This window comes from Rhinoderma darwinii, chromosome 13 (genome assembly GCF_050947455.1).
Source record: "Rhinoderma darwinii isolate aRhiDar2 chromosome 13, aRhiDar2.hap1, whole genome shotgun sequence".
Classification (NCBI taxonomy): Eukaryota; Metazoa; Chordata; class Amphibia; order Anura; family Rhinodermatidae; genus Rhinoderma; species Rhinoderma darwinii.
In genome coordinates, this window is record NC_134699.1 from 10824524 (window position 1) to 10844088 (window position 19565).

Genomic DNA, 19565 nt, shown 5'->3' on the forward strand with positions numbered 1-19565 from the left:
CACTGTTTTGGCACCACAAGACCTTTTCAAACCTGATATGGTGCTATAATCTAAAAAAAAGCAGACCCCAAAATCCACTAGGTGCTCCTTTGCTTCTTAGGCCGGTGTTTGTCCATTAGCACACTAGGGCGACATGTAGGATATTCCTAAAAACTGCAGAATCTGGGCAATAAATATTGAGTTGAATTTCTCTGGTAAAACCTTCTGTTACAGAATTTTTTTTATTCCAAATGAATTTTCGGCAAAAAAAAATAAAAAATTTGTACATTTTCCCTCTACTTTGCTTTATTTCCTGTGAAACGCCTAAAGGGATAAGAAACTTTCTGAATGCTGTTTTGAATACTTTGAGGGGTGCCGTTTTTAAAATGGGGTGATTTATTGGGGGATTCTAATATATAAGGCCCTCAAAACCACTTCACAACTGAACTGGCCCCTGTAAAAATAGCCTTTTGAAATTTTCTTGAAAATGTGAGAAATTGCTGCTAAAGTTCTAAGCCTTGTAACGTCCTAGAAAAATAAAGGAACATTCAAAAAACGCTGCAAAGTACACATATGGGAAATGGTAACTAGTGACTATTTTGTGTGGTATTACAATCTGTTTTACAAGCAGGTACATTTAAATTTAGAAAAAATTTAATTTTTGCAAATTTTCTCTTCATTTTGGTGTTTTTCACTAATAAATATTAAATATATTAACATTTTTCCACTATCATAAAGTACAATATGTCACGAGAAAACAGTATCAGAATCGCTTGGATAGGTGAAAGCATTCCCAAGTTATTACCACATAAAGGGACACGTCAGATTTGAAAAAATCTGCTGTGCCACAAGACCAAAACAGGCTGTGTCCTAAAGGGGTTAAGTAAATTTCCAATATAATGTCTGTTTACCTGCGGCAGAGTTACTCTGTTCTGATCTGCGGTAACGTGACTGCACCGAGAGTACATTTTAAATTTCCTGTTATGTACCGTATCTTTGCCCAGCCAGCACTTCCAGCTGAAAAAGGCACGGCGCGTCATCAACTACATTTACAGGCAGTGGACCGGGCGGATGTTTCAGAAGCTCTTCAGAGCTCCTCCTCCTCTGGTCCTGCCGCCTGTAAACATAGTTGATGACGCACCGTGTCTCTACACAACAGGAAGTACTGGCTGAGCAGACACACGGAACGTCGTCTCTGCTTCTACACAACCCTCTCCTCCTTTCTCGGAGTTCCCGCATTGCCTGCCTGTATCCTCACCACCCACGACACCCCCATAACCCGCAGTCCCCTCCCCTGCCCCCGCTTGCGGAGCCGCCACCCGGAAGCGGCACCCACCGATGGTATATACAGTTATTACAGGGGTTATATAAATACAGAGATGATGGGGGTTATATACCGGAATGATGGGGCCATCATCCCTGAATATAACTCCCATCGTCCCTCTGCATAACCCCCATCATCCTTGTATTATATCCTGTATATAAACCCATCATCTCTGTGTATTACCCCATCATTGCTGTCATCCCTGTGTATTAGCTCATCATCCCTGTGGATGATGAGGTAAGACACAGGGATGATTGGGGTAATACACAGGGATGATTGGGGTAATACACAGGGACGATGGGGTAATACACAGGGATGATCAGTTATATACAGGGATTATGAGGAAATACACAGTGAGTTACATATAGGTTGTATACAGGTATGATGGAGTTATATCATCCCTGTGTATTTCCTCATCCCTGTTTATAACCCCATCATCCGTGTGTATAACCTCAACATCCCTGTGTATTACCCCTATATAACCCCCATCCCCCCTGTGTGATTATTTCTGGGTGTGTGACAGTGCATGGAGCTGGGGGACTGTAATTAGAGCAGGGAATGACCCTGTAAACATAGAGGGGCATGGCAGTATGCAAATAGCTGAGATGCTATGAAGGGGGGATGTAAGCTGTCTCCGCAGATGCAGCAAGGGATAATGGGTATGGTGGGTTACAAGACAGGAAATAGCCAGGACCAGACGCAAGAGATGTAAACAAACAGAGCAGCAGTGACTATTGAGATCAAACAGAAACTGGTTAGAAAGTATGTAGGGGGTTTTAGAGAAGGCAAACCATGGCTGGCGGACACTTTTTAGAAAATATTTTTTTCCTGGCCAACCTTTTTAAGCTTTAATCGCATGATATTATTACTGCTCTATACCTGTGCTACATAGCCATGAGACGGCGCTGTTATCCTATGGAGGTTTCCACATGGATGCCAATTTAACTTATAGAAAACAATGGACACAGAAAAAATCACAGATGTATATACAGATCCATGTAAATACCTCTGTAATGGTACAGTACAGTTTTTCTACTAGTGGCAATGATTGGTTTTGAAGCAGGATATATATTGGAAGATACGATACCCAGTAGTACAACCAACAGCTGCTCAAGATATTATTGTTGTAGGACGGGATAGTAGGAAAAGGCTGGAACTTGGTGTATGTCTCATAGGGCTGTGCAATTAATAAAAATAAAAAAAACTGAAAATCAGCGCAATCAATCAGTCATCTTGTGCATTTAGGATTTTTCAATCATTTTTCCCGGTTTAAACTGAATCTGCATCTTCAGAATGCAGATACAGTTGAACCCAATGGTAGGGCAGTGATCCGTAAGGTCCCTTCTCTACCATTCACTATGTATCGCTGGATGCGAGGCAGTGACGTCATCGTGCCTGTCTGGGCCGAGCTGCACAGACCGGAAGAGCAGAGGGATCTCCTCCACTCGTCGTTGGAACGGGGTTAGGTGAGTATGTATATTATTATCATCATTATTATTAGGCACTATTGGGGCTGTGTGGGGCAGCTATGTGGGCATTATACAGCGTGGGGACAGCTATGGGGCATTATACTGTGAGGGGGCAGTTATATGGGCATTATATAGTGTGGTGGTAGTGTCGGGGTATATTATATACAGTAGTTTACAGCAGGCTTAGGGTAAAAATATTTCAATGGCCTAACATGCAAATAGGGGGCACGTCATGCCAAAAGTGGTGTGGTCTAAAGCGTTCATTTAATCGTAATCTAGGTTACATGTTCAATTAATCTTGATTTTTGATTTAGGTCATAATCGCCCAGCCCTAATGTCTTTTTCTAAATGCAGAACCACCAGAAATGTAGTATTGACAATCCCATACAAATGAATAGACAGCCAGCGGCCACACTCTGCTCTGGCAAATAGAGGAGTGGTCTCAAGAAACCTATTATACCAGCCACACCCGTTTGGTACAACCACACACAAAAACGTGACATTTCAGGCCAATGTCTCTTCATGCTATTGACTTAACATATAATGCCATCTCTTGTGGGCAGTATAAGGTGAACAAGAGGTAGGGAAGAATATTGCTGGACAGGATGTGGATCTATGATGCTACAATATTTAAGACGTCAAAATGCATTAGGAATAGGACACTCAAATTGTTTACCAAGGGTTTTAGACTTAAAGGGGAGCTCCAATACAAAAAAAAGGGTTGTCCCATTTATGGAGTCTGAGAGGAAATTGTAGACCTGCTTTTGTGACTTCAGCAGTGAAGATATTGTATATTCATACTCGCCACCAGCACTAATGGTCACATCTGCCAGGGAGAGGAAAATGGCTCCTGGCAGAAAGCATTCACAAACCTTGAAATGACTAAGAAGCAGATGCTTGTATATTTTGCACACTTTCATTTTGTATAATTGAATGTGCCAAAAATCTACCTGTTTCTAGTTAGCGCAGAACTTTAATACAGCAATAAGGCCTGTATTATGTAGCCCAGAGCTGTATTCACAGTTCTGCTGGTCGTCATTGAAAACTGGGATAGTTTTTGTTTTTTTTCCTGCATTTTTGCTCTGCAACTACATTCACATTTCTGCCAATTTTTATTGGAAACAGTTGGTAAACTTATCGAGATAAACACCCCTAACATCTTATATGAGCTTCTATAATATGGGGGGGGGGGGGGTAGTTTCCCTTACATCAGGTTACTGTACAGTTTCTGGTTTAAAGATGGCACATCCCAGAATGCAAATCACTAGAACAAGCAAGGAATGCTAGGCGATTTCAGCTCTGAAGCTTGCAGAATTGTAAATGTACAAGATTACATAGACTACTTCTTTATATAATTTAAGATTTTCAGAACTCTATCCACAGTCAATCACTGACATTGTTGCGGTGTCATTTAAAAAAATAAATAAAAATAATGTAAAATTGGAGGTGTTGCCAATAGCAACTACTCAGATTGCGGTATCCATTTCTACAGTTCAGGTCACATAATGAATGCAGTTTTGGCTTTCTTCATTTGTAGTTGCAATATGTACATATAACAAATGACCGGTACAGGTTAAAACAATGCACATTCTGGGAGAATCGCGGCTCGTGTCTAGCGTCCACATTCTCTTTCCAACAATCCTTTTAGAATGAGGTCATTAACCCACATAGTTACCCCTGCAGGCAGCACAAGAACATAATGCAAGTTGTTAAATGTGGTTTACTTGTCCAGCGACCAATAATATTAGTGAAAAACAGTGTTTTTGTTTTTTTAAATTTATGATTTTGTTGACGCCAATTGTCGCAGCGGTTGGATTTGCACTTGGCTTGGATTTATCAAACCCGGCCCAATGCATGCATTCCCTCCAGATTTGCCACACGGCTTATAAGCTAATGAGCTTTGCATACATTACACAGGTAATTTGTAAATGCTGATTACCAGCGAGCATGGGTAAGATATCTGGGTAGATTTCTAGGGAGATGGAAATAAGAATTAAAAAGAGGAAAAGCCTAATGCGCAAGATACAGAGGATATCACTTGTATCACGCTTCAGGAAAAAAAAAATATTTTCTATTCATTTATGCAATGAAGAAGCAAGATCAACATGATCTGGGCTCAGAGGCAGGGATTTCACTGGAGATCATTTCAGCAGACATTAAACACAGCACTATAGATAAAGGTTTATTGTTCTGTTTGGTTTTATGACAGTCCTAGCATCTCATTACAATAGGCAGGTCTGTCAGGAAGCATCAACACTGCCGCATCCACTCACCAACACGATAAGCGCAATCTTCCCTGATTTACTAAGTTACGGAAATCGTCGATTCTTAGTTAATAAAGGCCCTTTTACAGCGGCCGGTGCAGCGAGCGCCAATCAATGAGACATCGTTGATCGGCGCTCGTATTCTCCTGTCACGTGGATCTATGGATGGGGACGAGCGGTGGTTACTCTGATCACTCGTCCCCATACATTATTATCATGTTGGCAGCGCGTCTCCCGGTTTACACACCAAGATGTGCTGCCGACAACGATAATATTTTACTTTTTAAAACTAAAAGACCAGCAGATCGAGCATTTGCTAGTTCATCTCTTGATTTTTCCTCTGTTTACACAGGGCAACGAGTGTTATATCGCCCAGTGTAAAACCCCTTTAAGACTTGTCAAAACACAGAATTTAGTTGAGATGAAAAAAAACCTCTATATACCATTAATTAATTTTCTCCCAATAACAACCCCCCCCCCCCTTTGCTTTGCAGAAGAGACAAATATATAGATCTGGTGTTCTGAACTTAAAAGTGAATATTCATCTTTTAACACCATGTTGTGTTTAGGTCCACCATTTCTTAATATGCCTATGGGTGGAGGTTCGTTTTTATGACCGAGCTCTAAATCCTGTGCATAGACTCCGTTAAATGATAAAGTTGCAGCCGCCTAAAGGCACCACTAGGGGGAGCTCACTGCATACTGTTTATTCATTGAACTCAATAAGACTTTTTAGAGCTGCTGAGAGGAATCTTGTGATACAGAATCTTACTCCACATACCCAGTAATTGCTATCCTGCATTGTCAGTGACTTATGTGATAGATGTTTTACTAGTAGGTGATCCTGGTTGTATCGTAATGAGTTTCTACATCGGAGTCTGGTCGCTATAGGATACACTGCCTATCAACTACTGTCTTTTATATGTGGTTGTCAGACTCTGTGTCAGTTTACCAGGTCTTCAGCGCAAAGAAAATGCTCATATGTAGGGCAAGGGGACCTGTCAGTACTAAAACAACCTTTTCCCTATCACTTGCCAGATGCATCCGATTCAGTTTACCCTTAGGTGGATAACATGCCGAATGTGAAATTAATGTGTTGCACTAACAATATATGTAAAATCTCTAAATGATCCAAAATACAGCCCCTTGTATCTAGAATAAGTGTACTCACTTCTCGGTCGAGCCCTGCAGCCACTGTATTAATGGCTCCTGTCTCACTGTGAATCACAAACATGTCATGGGATGGGCTCTGCGGACTCTGTGCCATGATCCGATACATTACTATTCCGTTTGATGTGTTGATGTCGTCTGCATCGTGCGCTGTCACGGTCATTACATAGGTACCTGGGAGGAAGGCAATAAAGATTTTATAAGTCACCAATGACGTTCTGGAGCAAAGTTTTACCATTTTCATTTACCGTTTCTGTGTCCATGCCGCACAGACTTCAAGATTCCTGCTTGAAGTGACTGAATGTGAGCCTTCTGTCATACATGTGATTTGCACACACGGGCACGGCTTGTTGCAGATATTTTAGTGTTATCAGAGTTCTCTGTTTAATAAACCATCCACCTGTGTCCATCATGCAGGACAGTTTTATTCCTGGAAGTAGGGAATAAAAACTCCCACTCAATGACAGCAAGCAGAGATCTGGATGAAGAACTGATACACTAAATATTTTTTTAAAAATATGTAATTTTTTTTAAATTGTACAATGATCTATTTATTGAAACTGAAATACCCCTTTAAGTAACAATGGCATGAATGCAACTATTTTTTTTTTTTTTTTATCAAGTGCACATGCATCATAGAGACAGATCCTACAGTTATGGCGCGCTCTTCACCATCATAAACCTGTCATCCCACTTTCCACAGGTATCGCAGTACTGGAAAATGAAGTAGGAGAGGTCCAGCACCGGGATCCTACTAATCTAGTGGCCTACGAGGGATGGGAAGGGACAATCTAATGAGTAGAAAGCTTATTGTCCAGTAATGGGAGGTTATGATGGACGCCTACTCCTCTGACTGCTGCTATATATAAACTTTTGAACTACCATGGGACTACACACACACACACACACACACACACACACACACACTATTATAGCCGTTCTCTATTAATCATGTAGTCAGAAATGTCCTCTCGGGCTGGGAGAGATTTGTCATATCTTCCACCTGCAGACCAACCTCACATTTACACAGCCCCTGGAAGTCCAGTCATGTAATCACAGATCAACTTTAAATCCTTCTCTTGGGGTGAGACGGTTCAACACCTTCATTAATTGTATTAACAGTGAAGGAGCAAATGAAGGGACTCCGGATTCCGGCACTTGATACAAGCCTCTGCGTGTTTGCCACTGTGCGCTTTAAAGGATTAATTTCACAAGCCTCAAATTACAGCTTCATTTCAAAACGAACTCAGCCCCATAATTGGCTTTCTGTTCAAATCACCAAGGCTAAAGATTTAAATTCTTCTTATGCAGATGACTCAAGTATCAGGCCCCATCTGTGCTGTGCTCGCTGGCATTCATCTCCCAGGGGGAGAGTCAAGTGAGGCAGAAAGAGCTGGTCCTGGAACACAGGAGCAGCCGGGCACAATGTCATTGACAGGGGCCAGAGAAACGGACGTATGACTCACACTACAGCTTTTGTATTGGCCCGAGGCTGCTGGTGCTTGTAGCATTATAACATCTAGAAGACCGAAAATTGCCAGAAATATGTTTGCACTTTAAATATTCTAAAATTACCTACTAAATATTTGACTTTTTAGGTTCGCACTATAAATATTTGTTCTTCCTCGTGTAGGAGAAAAAACTAGCAATACCAGGTGTTAGCCACTAGAGGGCAGAAAGACTAATGCTATGTAATATTACCTACAATTGGACTATATTTTTCCATTTTCTTTTATCCTTACAGGTTCATGGGCCCAGACTGAACACTGGGTGAAAAAAACAAAGTGAAACATCCGTGTCCTAAAGATGCTCAATTACAAGGTCAACTTTTTGGTAAGTGCCAAGGCTGGGATCACAGCATGCTTTTGGACTACATCAGAAGTATATGTTTGTAATGTATTCAATGGCAGAAGGGTATGATGAGAGCATAAGATCAGGCTGATATCTTTCAGACGGGTCAAGCTGCTCCAAGCCAGTTGAAGAGTAAGCAGGGTTGTAGGCAGTTATGCGATCACCATAGTTGGATTGACCAGTGATCATCTCAAAGGGAGGCATATGACAATCTTGGTGAACTATCAAGATGTGGCTCTTGATGTCAGAACTGGAAAATGAAGAAACGTTCGCGTACATCCTTGATCTGTGCACCAGTGTCTTAATCTACGCTTAAAGAGGCTCTGTCACCAGATTTTGCAGCCCCTATCTGCTATTGCAGCAGATAGGCGCTGCAATGTAGATTACAGTAACGGTTTTATTTTTAAAAAACGAGCATTTTTGGCCAAGTTATGACCATTTTCGTATTTATGCAAATGAGGCTTGCAAAAGTCCAAGTGGGTGTGTTTAAAAGTAAAAGTCCAAGTGGGCGTGTATTATGTGCGTACATCGGGGCGTTTTTAATACTTTTACTAGCTGGGCGTTCTGATGAGAAGTATCATCCACTTCTCTTCAGAACGCCCAGCTTCTGGCAGTGCAGACACAGCGTGTTCTCGAGAGATCACGCTGTGTCGTCACTCACAGGTCCTGCATCGTGTCGGACGAGCGAGGACACCGGCACCAGAGGCTTCAGTTGATTCTGCAGCAGCATCGGCGTTAGCAGGTAAGTCGATGTAGCTACTTACCTGCAAACGCCGATGCTGCTGCAGAATCAACTGTAGCCTCTGGTGCCGACACGATGCAGGACCTGTGAGTGACGTCACAGCAGTGATCAGGCAGAAGCTGGGCGTTCTGAAGAGAAGTGGATGATACTTCTCATCAGAACGCCCAGCTAGTAAAAGTATTAAAAACGCCCCGATGTACGCACATAATACACGCCCACTTGGACTTTTACTTTTAAACACACCCACTTGGACTTTTGCAAGCCTCATTTGCATAACTACAAAAATGGTCATAACTTGGCCAAAAATACTCGTTTTTTAAAAATAAAAACGTTACTGTAATCTACATTGCAGCGCCTATCTGCTGCAATAGCAGATAGGGGTTGCAAAATCTGGTGACAGAGCCTCTTTAACACCAATTGTGATAACAGCCCCGTGGACACCCCAACTGCTAAGGCTACATTCACACGAACGTAGCCCACCTCGGACGTGAAAAACTGCCATTTTCCACGTCTGACGTGGACCCGTGCGGGACGTTTTGTCACGGATCCCCCACAGACTAAAGTTTATGGAGGGACATGTCCTATTTTTCAATGAACCGTTCACACGCTCCGTTGAAACAACAGTTGTGTGAGCGGCCACATTGAAATACATGGGTCCGTGTGACGGCCGTTGTTTTAAAGAGAACCTTTCACCTGCCCATACATGTGCAGCATGTAATAGGCCGGGCTTCACAAACCGTCTCACTTGAACTAATTTTTGTAACTTCCTCTGTTGTTTACATATCGGTGCCGTTCATTTTGGCGCCCGATATGTAAATAAGCCCCTGAACTGCCAATGGGGAGTTTCTATATAACTAAATGGCAAGGGGGGCGCAATGTCTTCCCTCTGACACTGTCCAATCCGCTACGGACATTCAGGACGGCTTGCGCTGTGAGAACACACACAGACAGAACGCCGCAGAACCACCAGCCTGTGTGACCGGGTTTGTGAAGCCCTGGGTATTACATGCTGCACATGTATGGGCAGGTGAAAGGTTCTCTTTAACGGCTGTCACACGGACAAGATTCACGTTCGTGTGAATGAGCCCTAATGGTCGCAGGTGTTAATTCCAGATGCTCTGCAAAGGTTTACTGAAAAACAGTCAGGCTAGGCCTACAGAAATACAGAGGCAGCAGCAACAACTGGAGTCCATAGGCATTGCAACTTTTATTCTTGATGCATATAAATGGCAAAATCTCTCGTGACAAAAATCTGAGTTGCATTGTAATGAATAAGAGGGGTCCACTTTGGACATTCTTTTTGTTAGAAGGGTCCCCCGACTATAAGCTGATCACAGGATGTTCTCGCTGCTAGGACTCCCACCTGGTGTTTGATTCCGTGCAGCGCCACCACAGGGTGAAATTGAGTATTTCAGTTTTCTTTTAAATTAATGGGTTGTCTGTGTAATGCGTGAACAAGCTTGGACCTCTGCTCTGGCTAATAGATGAGGATCCTGGACAGAGGGTCCATCTGTATTAACTCAGAATATCCTAATAGGATTATGACAATAGGTTGCCTGTGTGAGACTATTTGACTGTAATGCGACCAAAAAAATCTCCAACCTTATAACCTGAACTACAAGAATAACCTCAGAAAGGCTTTGTGTCTGAATTCTCTATATCAAGTAAGTAAACCGAGTTAAACAATCATGTTGGTAAATTGTTCTATCGCCAATCTGTCTGTCCTATGGCTTGTGAGGAGCACACTACTGCGGGCGAGAGGTACAATACAAGGCATCGGATGCAGGTAGGCAGCTATAGTGTAAGTTCCAGCTGAATACTATTGTACTTTACAAGATTGTGCGGTTGGCTACCAGTTCAGGAACAGCGAAAAGCCCAAGAAATTTTTAGCCCCAGTGTAAAGTTTTTAATTGTTTTACATTTATTCACTTAAAGTCCTTGCAGAGAGCGGAGCCTTAGAAATGATTCATTAATTAATCAATTCATTAGCTCAGAAGCTGACACTTGAGCCGTTTGCAGTCGGCTTCTGAATGAAATTGTGCATTTGAGTCTGAGCTCGGCTCCCGAGTCGCACCGTGTGACACGCAGCTCTGCTGATTAAGGCAGCCTGGTCAGTCAGGGGAATAGTGATATCAACTGTGAGCCGGCTCCTTAAAACCAGCAATATTCCCAGAGAGATTGGCTTCAAAGCTCCTGAACATTATTCATTGCAGTGAGAAAAATCACAGACTCTTATTAAGCACTTTAAAGCAACTGTATACATTCAGGGCTGCAGAAAAAAGTAAGGGGGACATGCTCACTAAACATTCTGGAAATCCCGAGGGACCTCCACCACGGTCTAGTACAAACATCTGAAATTGATCATTTCCATTACTATTATATGGAGCAGTGTTTTAGAATGATGCATCAGCAGAAATGATTGTATCAGAAGGCAGAGCTGCTCCTGGGCCTTCATTACAATGACAGTATTGTTTGTGCATACAGAATGTGTTCTAAATAAACTACTATTGAAAATGTACTGAAATGTGGTACCAAAGACCATGCACGTGACCCAGAGATGCCGTACACAACACACAACACTTCCCCAAGTGACAGAGACAGCAAAAGACCAACTCGGGGGTACCACTCTGCTTGCTACCTGTATCCAATAGATGTCCTTAAAAGTAGTGGATGTTAATGGAACCTGCGAAACATTCCCCAAACTGAGAAATAGGCTTCATGCACAAAACCGAGCCTATCGCACGTTAGACAACCTGTGTGTATTTGTATAGTGCCCCTGTATGGTGCTGCATTACCAAGTCATTCTCCGACTAGTTTTCTGTACATGTATAAGCAATCCAATGGGGAAAAAACCCGATATAAGCTTGATATGTCCCTATATTCACAACAGAGCATGAATATAACGTGAGAGATGTTCGTGTATTGATATCTGTACCTGGTTTTGAAGCTTCATCCACTGAGCCGTTAAACACTGGGCTGGAGAAATCTGGTCTGTTGTCATTCATGTCGATGACATAGATTGATAGGTCAATAGGGTTCTCCACCTTGTTCCCATTCATATCCACAGCATGAGCCCTGAGCTGGATATAAGAAGAGCATTGCTGATTAGATTTCATCCGCACATATCTTAGTTTAATGTTGAGTTGTGTCCATATATTTTAGTCTTCATTTATTTTCTATCTCCCACTTTGCAAGTTTAACAGGACGAGATGGGTGAGTGGACCAACCTGATGTATATACAATTTGGGAAGGTGTGGGGGAGAAAGTATACATTTTGAGAATGATGACATCACCAGGAGAGGAGAGTTTGTGACTTATGGGAATCAGTGACTGGTTAGTGAGGACAGGGGGTTTGTGTGATGGGGCGGGATCATGATTAGAGGAGGGGAGTGGAGAATGCAAGTGGTGAACACAGTTGATATCACCCTTAGGAAAAACATTGAATACAATTCTGGGGTACCCGCTTCAGGTTTTAATGGTTTTATACATATGAACAGGATTAGAAAACGGTAATAATTTTCTTCCAAAAACAGCACCACACCTGTCCACGTGTTGTGTGTGGTATTGCAGCGAAGTCCCATTCACTTCAATAGACCTGAGCTGCAATACCAGACACAACCTACGGACAGGTGTTGTGCTGTTTTTTGGAAAACAGCAGCCATGTTTTTCTAAGCCTGCACCACCCCTGTAACAAACTAATAAATGCACCGCACATTTGTTTTCTAGTTTAGAGTGCAGCTTACAGAGCACATAGGTCGTATATTGCGAGATCTTGGCTCTCAGTCCATGGTCAGTCATTAATATAAACATCTGGTCGCACTTGTGCAGCCAAGATGGACTAGCTGTCGCAGACATCACTGTAGACCAAGCGGTCAGTGGTCTCACATTTACCAGCACATCTGATGATGATCCGGATTACTGTCCGACACGGATCCATTCTGAGCGCACAAATGCTGCAACACTGCTCATTCAGCTGCAATACTGTAGTGTTCAGCCAGCTATCTGCTGACATGCTGCCAAATATGAGGAGTCTGTCCATCAAGATCATTGATAATAGTGCAGTAAATATGAATTTGTAATATTACCGGCTTATCCATATTCTCCACATCCACTACAACACATAACATTTGTATGCAGTTACTTTAATTAGGCATCCAATAGGCTGATATTGAAATAGTCCGAAATCCTGAGTCTATTTCCCACACAAATCTGCAAGATAATTGGTAATCTTAAAAGACCATAAGTAACCAATTATGAGACGCCTTTGATTCATTTAATTTTTGGGGCATCTTCCTTAAAAGTAAGCCTTGTATACTTTTCTATGACCGTCATGTAATCCAGCTTCTGGTATATTGGGATATACAAACCCCTTTCCAGGGTTGTTATATGTTAAGGTTCCTTTAAGGTAAATCTTTACCCACATTAAGCAAATTTACTTTTATTTTCTGGATGTAGATTGTCTTTAACAAATCAATCCAGCTGGCAGTTGTTACGCTGTTGAGGTGCGAGTGGCTGGTTCTTCACCAGATGTGATCAGTGTGTGGGTTCACTGATCTGATGCTGAAATGATGCTGTCATATTATGCAGAACTCTCGCTGGGGACTTACTAGAGTGTTATGTGAATGAGGAGGAATAAACTAGATAATAACTGTTACATTGAGCAAATCAGAAACGCTATATTACCGAGCTGAGCGTTCGTGAATATGGGGGAGTCTGGAGGAATAGCAGTCAGACAACAGTGTACGTCCGAGACCGCTATATATGGGCCACCTTAAATGGTAACTAAACTTTCCAAAAACTTCTGACATGTCAAAGGCATGTCAGGTTTTAATCAGTGGAGGTCTGAGCAGTGAGCAGTTGGCGTACAGACTCATAGACAGTCCACAGTGCTGCACCTCCTTACATCTCCTCCCTCATCTCTGTCTACCACCCTACTCGGGCTCTACGTTCTGCCAACGACCTTAGATTAAAATCCTCCATAATCCGAACCACCCACTCCCGTCTCCAGGATTTTTCTCGTGCTGCACCGTCCTCTGGAATGCGCTACCCCAGACAATCAGATTAATTCCCAATATCCTCAGTTTTAAACGTGCCCTGAAAACACATCTATTTGGACAGGCCTATAACATTCCCTAATCTGACTCCTTTCCATGGCCCCCTTATAGATTAGTCATCAGAATAAGATTCCCTCACACTCCTTCTCTTCATGTCCGTCATACACGGATACTGGCTAGTGACCGGCTCATGCAGCTTTGTTACCACCACATGTGTATAAAAATGGCCGGACCATTGTACAGAACAAACACTGTTACACTTTGTGTGTCTCTTATTTCCTCATAGATTGTAAGCTCTTGCGAGCAGGGTCCTCACTCCCCAGGTTTGAATTGTAAATTAACTTTGTCACTATGTAATGTCTGAAATTGTTTGTTTCATGTTCCCTCTAAATTGTAAAGTGCTGCGTAATATGTTGGCACTATATAAATAAAGATTATTATTATTATTATAGACTTTTTATTGAGCCCGTACACCAATTGCTTGGCTTTCCGAGAAAAGGCGATCAGAAACTAAGCAGCTCAGCTCTCACTCGAACGCTTCTGCCGCTTCGTTTTAGCGATCGGTGGGGGTCCTAGTACTCGGACCGCCACTGATTAAAACTTCTGGCACGTCACTATGACATGTCAAAAGTTTTTTGAAAGTTTAGTTGCCCTTTAAGTCTTACAGAACCTTCCATGTAACTCCACCATTTTTTTAGGATCAGATCAGTGTCAGAAGCATTGTTTCAAGCTCTTGGGCCAAAGGTGCAAAACCTACATCTGGGCTCGTCTGTCAGAGGGACTTCTGGGTCCACCATGTCACCAAAATAGGTTCCTGTTCTGCACCCGCTACTGCTATTCCACTGCATCTAATAATGATGTAAAGGATTGTACATAGCATTGATAGTGACAGAAAATTGTAGTTTGACAGCGGCATACACAGAAGGGAGAGAGGGTGGGCCCCATAGCAATTATCAAAATGCGGCTTCCCATTATGGTGCCGGGTTTTGCCTGGTGTTTGTTTCCCCCGCCACACTGTCTATGACCCCCTCAGCCACTTCCCTGCCCTCTTGTTTAATAACGGAGTTCCACTCCAAAGGGGAGTCCTAACGTAGGTTCTTGCCACCCGCTAACAAAGGGTATGGGACCAACCAGGGCTGGATCACTCTCTGTAAGGGCACCAAAGCAGTCACATGGGCTGTTTTCTATGGTATATACGCCATTGGCTCTCAAAAGGAACAGTACTAATAATCTCTGGATTATTTATTATCTTTAGTATTTGAATCCTGGTTAGAATACATAATAATCTGGAAATATACCTACTCCAGGCACTAGGCTTTGAGGCAAAAATACACAAGTAAGAAACAGATGATCTATATCTGTCAGATGAAGAGAAAAGGATGCCAATGATGCTAGTTGGTGACTCACAAGGTATCGTTGACTACAGGTTCTACCTAGTCTTTCCACCAGTTACGGCTTGCTAGAAGGGTTCCCTGATCATAAGCTTATCGAAGTGTCCCCACTGCCCGGACCCCCAGCGATTTGCTGGGGAGGGACCTGGCAGCAGGTGTTTAATTTCCCTGCAGCACCACTACAGGTTAAATAATGCATTACATGGTGCCCATTGATATAAAAGTGTAGCAGGTCTTACTGGGGAAAGAGACTCTCTGTAGCCACTCTACACTCTGTGGCTTAGAGATGAGGGTCCTGAGCAGGGGTCCGCATCCATTAATTTGTGAATAGGGTTGTTTTCTAAATCAGATAACCCCTTCTCTTTCACACACTTTTTTTGTGGCTTTTTTTTTAAAATTAATTTTTTATGGTACATACATTTTTATGGCATTTTGTCAAAATAGTGTTTTACTACCTGCAAAATAATAAAAGCGGGAGTCACCCAGAAGGGTAAAACCAAGGTGAGAGCAGGGGATGGATTATTTATAGGTGTTTCTATCTATATAAAGTCAGAGCGATGTTCATAACATATTGGGAAAGTGAATAAAGCAGAGTGTGCATGCCAACACAGTGATGCAAAGGGGGAAAAAAACCTGCTAGTATTTTTATTATTATTCTATATCACTATTTGAGTTTATTCTCCACAGACAAGCACAGAACAGGGAGCTGCAGAAACATATGTTCTGCTGACTAAAATTGATTGACAGCCTCCTAAAGATGGCGCATTCCTCACCTCTGGCTGAGAGACAGATGTAGCATGTCGTCTTTGCATCGGGAAGACGGATAACGAAAAATTAAGGAGCAATTGAAAGTCATTACCGCAATGCAGTAACAGGCAGTACTTATGGAGGGTAATCCAGAAAACAGGGGAAGCTTGTCTGTATTTGTCAAGAGGAATGGAGGCCAGCTCCATGTACAAGTCTGTCGATGCCTCTCCTAGGTATAGTTCATTAATCCTGGCCTTATTTATGGGACTGCATAGGGAGGGGGACGTGGCTCTGTTGCTCTCCCGGTAAATTTAGATATACGTAGGGCTTCAGATAGCTAACAAATGATCATACAATGGATTAGTCTATAGAATCCTTCTCTTTCCTCCCCAGAAAAATGTGCGGCTAGTAAGGAAGAGGTTAAAATTATCCGACAAAGTGCAGATTGGTGAGAACACCATGATTGGCCACAATTAATATTTCTAAATATCCGATTTATCAATCATTTATTTCACATCTGATATCTACAGCATCTATTTCTTATATCTATATCAACCTCATATCCATCATTTATATCCATCTATCCCAGATCCATCTATATGTTTCGATTTAGCTCCTATCTGACAAGTCCTAATAGTAGCAGTACTAATAGCACACAGACCGCTTATTACCAAATGTGGAAACTAGTCTGAATGCCAAGGAAGAGTAGGGGAGAACGGTCTTGCCTAAAGTATAATCGGTGTCCCAGACATAGACATTTTAGAAATCTTGAGAGAGTTTCATTCTTAATGAGCTAAAAAATATATGTCAGATTTCTACAGACCTCGTTTAAACATTTGAATGCATTGTAACTAATCAGCAATGTTCAGATGAGAAACTCAAGAGACCAGAACACTACTATATCTACTATCCATTATCACCAAAATCTATGGCATATGGTCATCATAGGTTTGGGGTGGGGGGTGTTCCCAGCACAAGTCCCCCTTCTATGACCCAGAGTGGAGAGCGGATGTCCCTGCTGTCCAGTTGTGGACACATTTTTAAATAGATTGTACAAAATGTAAAAAAAAACACTGTTGCTTTCTCCAAAAAACAGCGTCACGTCTGTCAACAGGTTGAGTGTGGTATCGTTGCTCAGCCCCATTCACCTCCATGGAGCTGTGCTGCAATACCAGACACAACCTGTGGACAGGTGAGGCGCTGTTTTTTGACGAAAGCAGCCATGCTTTTCTAGTCCTGGACAGCCTCTTTCATTTGTGTCTACCCACTAACACAATGATAAATAGTGCAAATCATTGCTTTGCATCACCCACTATCCCAGAATGAGGATTGGTCCTCTTGTTTTGGATACGTGATAGAAGTGAGCTATGTAATGTGCCATCATGATTGATTGGGTGCAGTGGCCCTGTAAGCCTGTACTGAGCCCAGGAAAGCCGCCTCCTGATGCTGCCATCAGCTTCCACCATCCTTGCTCCTAATTGTGTAACAATACAATGTAATTCCAATGATTTGTGTATAAGATGTGCCCAGTCGCAATTCTGCAGACAGAAGACGGTTTGATTCTTGTCCAAGCACAAAAGCTATAGCTGCAGATTCCAAATGAAAAACTATTGTTTGTGAATGAGGTAATTTCTGAGCTGGCTGCTCCTTTCTAAGAGGCAGAGTATTTATCTTTCCCTCAGGGTGTGCTTATCACACAATTCCCAGGCTTTGTAATGGGCCTCTGTAGCTTCAACGACATTATGAATATTCCTTGCAATCATCTTCGGAACGTGTGAATGACTGGTCGTCTGTGAGCATCGTGTCCACCGCTCAGTCTCACCCCCCCCCCCCCAGCACTGCTGCCGTTGTGGGTACACCATAAATAAGTAATCTGCACAGCACAGGCTTTTGACCGGTATCAAACACCGGTCTCCTCTCTTATACTCATAAGTGACTGATAAAGACACAGACTGAAGAAAAAAACAAAGCAATCTGTAAAACCAGTTTACGAGACATAGACCTTGTTCACACAGGGCAGATTTGCTGCAGATGCTGTATGTATTTTTTTAAACCAAAACCAGGAATGAAATCTAAACGGAAGAAAATTAAAAAGAAACCTGCTTTATAGGTCTGCTCTCCTGGATCCATTTGTGTTTTTTGTGGTTATGTAGGTGGCTCTCCCAGTCTGGACCCTACTTAAAGGTTAAAGAGGCTCTGTCACCAGATTATAAGTGCCCTATCTCCTACATAATGTGATCGGCGCTGTAATGTAGATAAGTGTTTTTTTATTTAGAAAAACTATAAATTTTCACCAAGTTATGACCTATTTTAGCTTTATGCTAATGAGTTTCTTAATGCCCAACTGGGCGTCTTTTTACTATATGACCAAGTGGGCGTTGTGGAGAGAAGTGTATGACGCTGACCAATCAGTGACCAATCAGAGTCATACACTTCTCCCCATTCATGTTATCAGCACAGCGTGTGCTGTCACTTACACCCACATAAACGTTACTGAAGTGTCTTGAGAGTAAATAGACATCGCTTCCAGCCAGGATACGATGTCTATTAAATACTCCTGACGCTTCGGTAACGTTAATGTGCGTCACTTACTCGAGATCACGCTTGCTGTCTTTTACAGCATTATCTCGCACACGCTGTGCTGATAACATGAATGGAGAGAAGTGTATGACGCTTATTGGTCACTGATTGGTCAGCGTCATACACTTCTCTCCACAACGCCCACTTGGTCATATAGTAAAAAGACGCCCAGTTGGGCATTAAGAAACTCATTAGCATAAAGCTAAAATAGGTCATAACTTGATGAAAATGTATCGTTTTTCTGAATAAAAAACACTGATGTCACCTACATTAAAGCGCCAATCACATTATGTAGGAGATAGGGCACTTATAATGTGGTGACAGTCTCTAACTAAACGTTCAACAAACTTCTGACGTCAGAAGTTTTGATCGGTGGGGGTCTGAAAACGGAGAGCCCCACCGATCGCTAAAACGAAGCGACAGAAGCGTTCGTGTGAGCGCTGAGCTGCTTACTTTCTGTTCACCTTTTGTCGGAAAGTCTATGAGCCCGTACACCGCTGCATCAGTTTTCAGAGAAAAGCCCCCAAAAAAACGAAGCGACTCAAACGAGTGCTTCTGCCACTTCGTTTTAGCGATCAGTGGGGCTCTCCGTTTTCAGACCCCCACCGATCAAAACTTCTGACCTGTCACTATGACAAGTCAGAAGTTTGAATGCTTAGTTACCCTTTAAGGGGGCGATCATTGGAAATACAAATTGAGACAACAGCAGCACTATATGCCATGTATTTGCTATATGTGGAGACTCAATCTCTTAACCATTTTTACATGGACATTCATGATCTGTAGATCTAACCATATAAACAATGTGATGTTTATTTTATGTATAGGTTGTACACAGTTGGCATCACATGGGTCCAGATATACTGTAGCTTTTGCAGTATGGACCACAAGAGCTTCAAACAAGGAATGCCATGCATTGTGCTTGTGAACAATTGAGTACAACACTTCGTGCAGTGATTAGTTGGCAGCAGGTGGCTACAGGCAGCAGCAACCC

The 19565-nt window shown here is 42.4% G+C and overlaps 1 protein-coding gene and 1 long non-coding RNA gene across 5 annotated transcripts in view; one reads left to right on the forward strand and one right to left on the reverse strand.

Annotated features, from left to right (window-relative positions):
* The window catches only part of LOC142665642 (uncharacterized), a 299137-nt gene that overhangs the window by 110108 nt on the left and 169464 nt on the right, over positions 1-19565 (forward strand). For all 3 annotated transcript variants that reach the window (XR_012851532.1, XR_012851531.1, XR_012851533.1), the window contains one exon: positions 7951-8039. This is a non-coding gene — a long non-coding RNA (uncharacterized LOC142665642). The remainder of the gene's footprint in view (positions 1-7950; positions 8040-19565) is intronic.
* Positions 1-19565, reverse strand: part of CDH4 (cadherin 4) — a 537863-nt gene that overhangs the window by 43287 nt on the left and 475011 nt on the right. For both annotated transcript variants that reach the window (XM_075845364.1, XM_075845363.1), the window contains exons 6-7: positions 11735-11879; positions 6208-6380 (exon numbers count right to left, since the gene is read on the reverse strand). In XM_075845364.1, the coding sequence (XP_075701479.1) occupies positions 6208-6380; positions 11735-11879 (318 nt within the window). The remainder of the gene's footprint in view (positions 1-6207; positions 6381-11734; positions 11880-19565) is intronic.